Source organism: Lampris incognitus, chromosome 8 (genome assembly GCF_029633865.1).
Source record: "Lampris incognitus isolate fLamInc1 chromosome 8, fLamInc1.hap2, whole genome shotgun sequence".
NCBI lineage: Eukaryota > Metazoa > Chordata > Actinopteri > Lampriformes > Lampridae > Lampris > Lampris incognitus.
In genome coordinates this window covers 12524193-12533941 of record NC_079218.1, presented here as the reverse complement: position 1 = coordinate 12533941, position 9749 = coordinate 12524193, and the positions used below count along the sequence as shown (strand labels likewise).

The 9749-nt window shown below is 43.7% G+C and overlaps 1 protein-coding gene across 1 annotated transcript; it reads left to right on the top strand.

The window, feature by feature from the left end:
• The first annotated feature begins 2975 nt into the window (after positions 1-2975).
• Positions 2976-9585, top strand: nhp2 (NHP2 ribonucleoprotein homolog (yeast)). Its single transcript, XM_056285091.1, has 4 exons — positions 2976-3268; positions 4205-4274; positions 5823-5928; positions 8505-9585. Exons 1-4 carry the CDS (start codon positions 3109-3111, stop codon positions 8628-8630), a joined length of 462 nt encoding a protein of 153 aa, XP_056141066.1. The 5' UTR covers positions 2976-3108; the 3' UTR covers positions 8631-9585.
• The last annotated feature ends 164 nt before the right edge of the window (positions 9586-9749 follow it).

The window sequence follows — 9749 nt, the reverse complement described above, 5'->3', positions numbered from 1 at the left end:
CAGACACATTAAAAACAACTATATATATTAAAAATATTGAAAAACAACAATAACAAAAGTACAGTACAGCACAGGACAACAACGCAAACATACAGCTAAAGCAGCAGTTCCCAGGCCCACCGTGATTACGACCTGTACAGGCACGTGTTCCCGTGTTTCCAGAAACCAGAGGAGCCCCTGGTGTCCCTTTGTGTAGCCTCAGGTAAGAGCAGCATCCTCATTACATTCTTGGAATCAATTAATCGACACATAAATTTGGACATAAAATTCCTCAGCACGTGAGAGGCGGGATTATTACGAGTCACAAACACGTGGCCCGCGTTTGTCCATCTTGGAAGCTCGAGCAGGATTCAGAAGGCGTCATTACATGCTACCCGCAGCTTTTTCGTGTTTGCTTTGCTATAAGTGCACCGCAAGGGGGCAGTATAGAGTGGAGCACAGTAGGCCCCGAGAAGAGCGGTTTTAACATCATCCGTACACACACATGACATTTGCGTGCCAGCGTAATGAGCCGTGCCTACGCTTTGCCACACGTCATCATCGTCATCACATAAGTCATTCCTGATGGTGTGACCCGGATGTATTACTTTGTTCACCACATTTAGCCGCTGCTGTTATTATCGTTATAATTAGTGGAGGCGTCACATCACTGACGGAAGAGGAAGTGCACGCAGCTGTAGTCGGTGGCAGCGGACATCTGTCTTACTGAAGGAGGTGAACTGATGATAAAAACCAGTGTTTCTGATCACGACCTTGAGAAACACTGGACTGTTGTACATTTACAGCCAGACACCGAAGACTCTGTGTCTGTGGTGCATAAAGGATATTTGCCCTTACATCTGCCCATAACTTGTGGTTTTGCTGTACATGTGATGATAAACTTCATGATTCATGCAAACGAAGAATATGTCATATATATATAAAAGACTACAAATTGACTACAAATACACAGTGTCTTGATGCATGCTCAATAATCCAGGTAAGACCTTCGGTTGAAACAGCAGCCCTACACGTGAAAGTACGAGACCCGAGTTAATATTTATCCGATAATATGTGTAGTGTGATTTTAATTAGTTCTTATGTTCACTGTAATAATTACAATACAAAATGTAACTTGTTTTTCCTTTTGTTCTTTTCTAATGTACCGAAATGCTCTGATGACTGGTCAGTTCCTTAAAAGCTAATAAAGCTTCTTGAAAAGAAAAAATAGGGAATTCATCATATTATTCTGCCGAGTGTATTAGAAGACATGGGAAAGAGTAGTGGAAGCTAGGTTAAGAGGAGAGGTGATGATAAGCCAGCAGCAGTATGGTTTCATGCCACAAAAGAGCACCACAGATGTGATGTTTGCTTTGAGAATATTGGTGGAGAAGTATAGAGAAGGCCAGAAGGAACTACATTGTGTCTTTGTAGATATAGAGAAAGCATACGACAGGGTGATGAGAGAGGAGGTGTGGTATTGTATGAGGAAGTCGGGAGTTGCAGAGAAGTATATAGGAGTGGTGTAGGATATGTATGAGGGAAGTGTGACAATGGTGAGGTGTGTGGTTGGAATGACAGATGGGTTCAAGGTGGAGGTGGGATTACATCAAGGATCGGCTCTGAGCCCTTTCTTGTTTGCAATGGTGATGGACAGGTTGACGGACAAGATCAGGCAGGAGTCTCCATGGACTATGATGTTTGCAGATGACATTGTGATCTGTAGCGAGAGTAGGGTGCAGGCGGAGGAGAACCTGGACAGGTGGAGGTATGCACTGGAGAGAAGAGGAATGAAAGTCAGTAGGCGCAAGACAGAATACATATGCATGATTGAGAGGGAGGACAGTGGAATGGTGAGGATGCAAGGAGTGGAGGTAACGAAGGCATATGAGTTTAAATACTTGGGGTCAACTGTACAAAGTAATGGGGAGTGCAGGAGAGAGGTGAAGAAAAGAGTGCAGGCAGGGTGGAGTGGGTGGAGAAGAGCATCAGGAGTGATTTGCGACAGAAGGGTACCATCCATCCATCCATAATCAAACCACTTATCCTGCTTTCAGGGTCGCGGGGATGCTGGAGCCTATCCCAGCAGTCATTGGGCGGCAGGCGGGAAGACACCCTGACCAGGCCACCAGGCCATCACAGGGCCATAAAGGAAGGTTTACAAAATGGTTGTGAGAGCAGCTTTGTTATATGGTCTGGAGACAGTGGCACTGACGAAAAGACAGGAGGCGGAGCTGGAGGTGGCAGAGTTGAAGATGTTAAGATTTTCATTGGGGGTAACGAAGAAGGACAGGATTAGCAACAAGTATATTAGAGGGACAGCTCAAGCTGGATGGTTTGGAGACAAAGCAAGAGAGGCAAGATTGAGATGGTTTGGACATGTGTGGAGGAGAGATGCTGGGTATATTGGGAGAAAGATGCTGAATATGGAGCTGCCAGACAAGAGGAAAAGAGCAAGGCCAAAGAGGAGGTTTATGGATGTGGTGAGAGAGGGCATGCAGGTGGCTGGTGTGACAGAGGAAGATGCAGAAGACAGGAAGAGATGGAAACGGATGATCCGCTGTGGCGCCCCCTAACGGGAGCAGCCTAAAGTAGTAGTAGAGATTCTGCCGAGTGTGTTAAAGGTGGAGTCAGTAAAAGAAAGTACAGCAGTTTTTAGATTTTAAGGGAGACAGTATTAGTGAGCGGAATCTCTTTTCCCGACCCCGAAGAAACCATTCTTACCCACACTCCAGCCCAGCAGCTGACGCTAATAAATACACCATAAAGTTGGGTGCCATTCCAAAGAAGAAGAAGGAGAATTAACGAAGAAGAAGAGAGTGGCACACAGAACAACTGGCTTAATATTTAAAATGATTTAATTTTGAGTAATTGTCAAGCCTAGGTCACACTCCAGACCAGTCGGTGGCGCTCATGCGTCGTTTAGGTTGTTGTTTTCTAAGGACGACGCAGCAGCAGAAGAAGACGACGCAAGCACAGCAGAAGAAGAAGAAGAAGAAAAACAAACACGTGTGGCACCTTCTTGAGCGCACGCGGTTGTTCTGGCGGAATTAAAAAAAACGTAATCAGTCAACAACAAAACCCGGCTTTGGTTTTATTAGTAACTTCTTGATCTCCGTTCTGCAAACAATGGCAAAATCGAAGAAGGAGAAAGGAGCGGCGGATGTAGAGGAGGCGGCCGCAGGGAACGAGAGGTCTTACCAGGAGCTCATCGCCAACATCAACCCCATCGCACGGCCGCTGGCCTCCAAAAAACTCAGCAAGAAACTCTACAAATGTGTCAAAAAGGGTGAGCTGCAGACTAAATACACCGATGGCTGCTGTTAGTGACACAGACTAGTCAGATGTGTGGTTTTATACTGCTTATGTGGGTCGTCTGACACTATTATTGGTGTCGGCGTTTCCTGTTTTGTCCTAGACAGCATTAACTATGTCCTCCTTCTACCTGTGGTTGACATTTGATGTTCTTATGGAGATGGTATGTCTGTTATACAGATATGTATATGGAGATGGTATGTCTGTTATACAGATATGTATATGGAGATGGTATGTCTGTTATACAGATATGTATATGGAGATGGTATGTCTGTTATACAGATATGTATATGGAGATGGTATGTCTGTTATACAGATATGTATATGGAGATGGTATGTCTGTTATACAGATATGTATATGGAGATGGTATGTCTGTTATACAGATATGTATTTTCGAGATGGTATGTCTGTTATACAGATAATGTATATGGAAATGGTATGTCTGTTATACAGATATGTATATGGAGATGGTATGTCTGTTATACAGATATGTATCAATGCACATCTACTTTGTACTTTGATTGTGCTATTCACCGCCTATTGACGATGTACACACTGAATACACTCAACATGCACTCTTTACTATGATATGAGTACAATGTAGTAAATGTACTGCTTCAACTACTCTATAGTACCTCAATGATATACTTCCATGTAGCAGATGTAGTACTACCGCTATTTCTTAGAGCACTATTATGATATTACTATGTAGCAAATGCACTATTATTACTACTTCATATATAGATGTGATTTCTATGTAATAACACTACTACTGTGTCTTTATGCATGCTCAATAATCCAGGTAAGAAACTTGAAGAAGGTTGAATCAGTTGTAGTTATCGTTAACAAACTCTTTCATGGCTTTAATAATCAGGGTTTTGTCCCTTCACATCCTGTCTGTCATTCCAGCCTCCAAGGTCAAGCATATTCGACGTGGAGTGAAAGAGGTCCAGAAGTTCCTCAACAAAGGGGAGAAAGGGTGAGTTTGTGTGCACGAAGCAGAAGCACGTCAGCATTTTTCATTGGATTGAAGGTTAAACGTGCCACTTCCTTACTAGGATGGTAAAGATGTTTATGTAATAAGATTTTGGAGCACTTGAAGCGTTTGTACCCATGATTTATACGGAGGTCAGGACGAAGTTGCGAGCAGGAAAGACCGGGATGTGATGGGTGACAGTCTGGTTTAAGAACCGCTGCACACACAAAGCAGCATCAGTAAATAATTTGACATTTCAGGAAACAAATACCTGTTGGCAGAGCTCTCTTCCTTTGGGTCGCATTGCTTTTGTCACTCGGCTAGTAAAGTCTTTCTTCTTCTTTTAAAAGCACCTCGCAAGCTGTGGACTACTGTGTCTAGTTAAACTTTCAAGCTGGTTTGTTGCTACAATAGGTATACACAGTGCAGGCCAGGTCAATGAAATGCTTACTTATTAGCGATGCACTGATATCACTGTTTGCACTGCTGACACCGATTACAAATATGAATCTTGTAAGTATAAACGGGAGATTGACTGGCAGATTGGTGCAGCATCAGCAGTAATGCAGACGTTGTACCGGACTGTTGTGGTGAAGAGGGAGCTGAGCCGGAAGGCAAAGCTCTCAATTTACCAGTCAGTCTTCGTTCCAACCCTCACCTATGGTCATGAGCTTTGTGTAGTGACTGAAAGTGTGAGATCGCAGCTACAAGTGGCTGAAATGAGTTTCCTCCGTAAGGTGTCTGGGCTCATCCTTACAGATAGGATGAGGAGCTCAGACATCTGGAGGGAGCTCGGAATAGAGCGGCTGCTCCTTCATGTCGAAAGGAGCCAGTTGAGGTGGTTCGAGCATCTGATTAGGATAGCTCCTGGGCGCCTTCCTTTGGAGGTTTTCCGGGCATGCCCAACTTGGAGGAGACCCCGGGGTAGACCCAGAACTCCTTGGCTTGCTGCCACCATGACCCAACCCCAGAGAAGCGGCTGATGATGAGATGAGATGAGATCTTCTAAGTATCGGCTGATACTGAGTAGTGATCTGATCCATTAGTTTTGCTGAACAGTGCAGTCCAAGACCATTATTCAGTAGGCAAAATAATTGATATAGATTCATTTTTTTCAGCCATTAAAGAAATACAGTGTTGCATGTGCCTAAGTGCAGTAAATCAAGTTGTTTTATTTATGAAATGTTTCTTGTAGATTTTGGTCGTGGATTTTAGTCTTGAGTGAAATCTCAGATACCAATAATCAATTTTATCCTGTATCGGCCTGATATCTGATACTATCGGTGCATCTCTATTACTTACTGCTGCTATCCACATTTAAAGATGGAAAATAAACATATCAAAAAGGTATAAGAGAGCGGTAAAGGTACATACAAAGGCGAGACATAAAAAGGTAAATATAACGGGTTATAAAACATGAGATAGCAATCAGTCCTTAAAATACATACTGTACATAGTGTTAATTAATGCAAGCATGCATGAAGTAAGTATGTTAGTAAGGATGATATGAAAGTCTTCAACACTAAGGCTTAGAAACTCTCCTTGTTATAGGATTGTGGTGCTGGCTGGAGACACCCTGCCCATAGACGTCTACTGCCACCTTCCCGTCATGTGTGAAGACAGGAACCTGCCATATGCCTACATCCCATCCAAAGTGGTGAGACCTCCATCTATAGCTACACCACCATGAGAAAAACCCGCATCGCCTAATTATGCATTTCATGTTTTAACTTAAACAGAGTTTTGGAATTCATTCAAAAGAATAAAAAAAAGCCCCAGATGATGTTCGTTCATGTTGTTCTCTAGATGAATGTTGAGTTGAGATGTCTATATTGGCTAAGAGCTGCAGCGCTGTGACCAGTCGGCTAGCTGAAAGCAAATCTGGTATCTTGTTTCTTTCCGGTTGCTGAGCCCTGCGTAACATTCAGTGTTCAGACGGTCATTAAAATCCTGGAAAAGTCAGTTAATAAATAATAATAATAATAATAATAAAATGTCCAGACTATGGAGAAGTTAAATAAAATCTGACAAAAGCAGCAACTCTGTTTAAAGACTGACCACTTAAAAAAAAAAAAAGTAACATCAGGTGGAGCCATTGTGGTGAAGCTTGAGGTTTCTTGTGTGTGTGAGTGTGAACACGGGCACGTTTTTTTTAGATGTGTCCTAAATCCATACTATACACCAACCCTATACAGTATGTAATATGTACTAATTTTCATAGTATACTGTTTTGACAGTACGTCAATAATTAACCTATTAACCATTTTGTGATAACGGGGAATCTGTGTGTGTGCTAGCAGAACTGTGACAAAGGAGAATGCCAATTTCAAACAAAAGCAGTTATCAGAATCAGAATCCTTTATTCATCCCTGAGGGGAAATTGGGTTTTATTTGGATTTATTAGTTTGTGTTTTGTGGGTTATTGTTTTTACCATTCTCCTTGAAATGGCGGTGATGCTGCTAAAGACGAATGTTGGTTTGTTAGCATATTGTCGGCAGCCATACCAACATGTACCCTGACTCTGCCAAATAAGGGAAGCTAAGCAGGTGTGGACCTGGCTAGTACCTGGATGGGAGACCTCCTGAGAAAAGTTGAGTTGCTGCCGGAAGTGGTGTTGGTGGGCCAGTAGGGGCAGTCTTCCCTCTGGTCCTAATAAAGACATATCAGATCCCCAGTGCAGTGGCGAGAACACTGTTGTAGGAGATGCCGTTCTTCGGATGAGATTGTCTCAGTATTCATTCATTCTTCGGATGAGATCTTCTCAGTCCCACAGTAAGTCAGGACCTGAGGTCTCACTGTGGTCATTAAAGATCCCATGGCACTTATCGCAAAGAGTAGGGGCTTCCCCAGTGTCCTGGTAAAATTCCCAACCTGGCTGTCACTGGCCACCTAATCATTCCCTCATGTAATTGGCTAAATGATTCTTCCCTCTCCACCTCAAGCTGATGTGTGGTGAGCATTATGGTGAAAAATGGCTGCCGTGCTTCACCCAGGTGGGTGCTACACATTGGTGGTGGTAGAAGTGAGTTTCCCCCTTCAATGTGGAGCACTTTGGGTGTCTAGAAAAGTGCTCTGTAAATGTAATGGTTATTATTATTATTATTCCAGGAAGTTAAGTTCCAGCCTGTTCTTGTTAGCTTCTGTTTCCAAAACGTGTTGCATTATGGGATGATGGTGTTCACCAGCAGCACACTCAAAAATGGAGCAGATTTAATACGCTTGTAGTAATTTTGAAGTATACTTATTTTTTGGGGGGGGGGGTATTTTTTTCCCCCTTTTTCTCTCCAATTGTACCCGGCCAATTATCCCACTCTTCCGAGCCATCCTAATCGCTGCTCCACCCCCTCTGCCGATCTGGGGTGGGCTGCAGACTACCACATGCCTCCTCCGATACATGTGGAGTCGCCAGCTGCTTCTTTCACCTGACAGTGAGGAGTTTCACCAGGGGGACGTAGCACGTGGGAGGATCACGATACCCCCCAGTTCCCGCAAACCCCTGAACAGGCACCCCGACCGACCAGAGGAGGCGCTAGTGCAGTGACCAGGACAGATACCCACTTCCAGCTCCCCACCCGCAGACACGGCCAATTGTGTCTGTAGGGACGCCCGACCAAGCCGGAGGTAACACGGGGATTCAATCTGACAATCTCCGTGTTGGTAGGCAACGGAATAGACCGCCACGCTACCCGGACGCCCGAAGTATACTTCATTTTGTCAGTTTTCCAGTGTGAACACACTACATACTCAAAACACAGAATTTGTGTGTCGTATGGATTTGGGACACAGGATTTGTCTCAGTGTGCTGACATGTAGCTCCTCTTATTAGCTCTCCTATCATTTAGGTAGCTATCCTGTCGACAGTATGTGGCTCATTTATTGAAATGTAGAGTGACTTTCATACATTGTGTGACAACGCAGCTTCAGTGGCAACTCTCTCTGAAATACTCTCCAAATAGTTACTTTGTGTCACGGAAGTTATGCTAAATGCTACAGAGAAACCATGGAAAAGTCACTTAAAACCACTGGTTAAAAATGTGTGTGAACTCTTGTGGCTGGTGACTTTTCTGTCTCCAGCTTCATTGTCAAGTAACTCTCCAGTCTCTTTCTGTTGTAAAAAGTAACAATGAAATGTGTAAAACACCAAAGCAGTTATTTTTTTCTATGAAACATTGCTACTATTTTGCAATATTGGGGTTAAGTTTTGATTTATTTTCCCCTCGTGTCTCTTGCAGGACTTGGGTTCGTCAGCAGGCTCTAAGAGGCCGACCTGCGTGATCCTCATCAAGCCTCATGAAGACTACCAGGAGGCCTACGACGAGTGTTTAGAGGAGGTGTCTGCCCTGCCCAAGCCACTCTGAAAAACACACACACACACGCAGCTAGAAAAGTGCTATACAAAATGCAGATTGACTTGACTTGACACACACACACATCCACACACACAACCTCTCTGACAAACATACCGCCCTGTACCAAAACTGCCACGTCACACGCCGAGATGAGCAAGCAGTCCAACACACACATACACACTGATAAACGGCCGCGTAGGTTTACACAGTAAGTTAACACGTACGGCGACCGCCACACCTTCCCCTCGCATTACTCAGAAGTGAAGCGTTGGACCTCCTACGTCTGGTTTCTTAACTGTAACTGTTCACGCTGAACTGAAACTGAACAGTGTGCTGGATTTATGCGGACATTATTTTGTATTTTTCCCTAGTCTGACGACATGTCTGATTCAAAAGTTGTGTGAATAAAATCCGCCCCACAACAAAGGTATTAAATCATCGCCAGTATTTTCTGTTAAAAGCAGCTACTCTCCCCTGAATATCGGAATATTTCGCAGAGGAACTCGTGGCTCAACTCTTTATGGTGCAGGTTAGGAACAATCCTTTCGGTTTTAGTTTCAGGGGAACTTAACTGGGGTGACGAGCCAGGTCAGACCAGTAAGAGGCGGCAGCTTGGCTTCCCTCTCCGCAGGTCTGTTCTGTGGTGGGCCGAGGCTTCGGCATTATCGCAGGATTTAAGAGTCCAGATCAGGAGAGACCCCCAACCTGAGTTAGCAGGAGGAGGAACACTATTTAATACTGTTAAATTCATAAATAATCTTGCTTCAGCATTCATCTCCCTAAACTTCGAATCTTTAATTCCTTGAAAACTGTTCATTAAGTGTATTTTTTCCCTTTGCTTTTACATGGAACAACTGTGTTGCCCAAAATGTACAAAGTTTTGTTTGGATTTTGCAAATTACGATTCAGAAGTCTTGATTGTGAAAACATTTTTTTAATTACTATTAAAGTATATATGATACCATTTCTAGTTGTTTAATTCACTTTTTTGTCAAGCCTTTCCTAGTTCGAGAGGCAGATTTCTTTTTTTTGGGGGGGGGGGGGCTCCTTTTTCTCCCCAATTGTATCTGGCCACTTACCCCACTCTTCCGAGCTGTCCCGGTCGCTGCTCCACCCCTTCTACCGATC

What these genes read in the sequence shown, in the direction of transcription:
- nhp2 (XM_056285091.1), top strand. Translation starts at nt 3,109, where the DNA reads ATGGCAAAATCGAAGAAGGAGAAAGGAGCGGCGGATGTAGAGGAGGCG. An exon ending in CTCAACAAAGGGGAGAAAGG is followed by an intron (nt 4,275 to 5,822) that starts GTGAGTTTGTGT and finishes TCCTTGTTATAG; the next exon opens with GATTGTGGTGCTGGCTGGAG. An exon ending in CCTACATCCCATCCAAAGTG is followed by an intron (nt 5,929 to 8,504) that starts GTGAGACCTCCA and finishes TGTCTCTTGCAG; the next exon opens with GACTTGGGTTCGTCAGCAGG.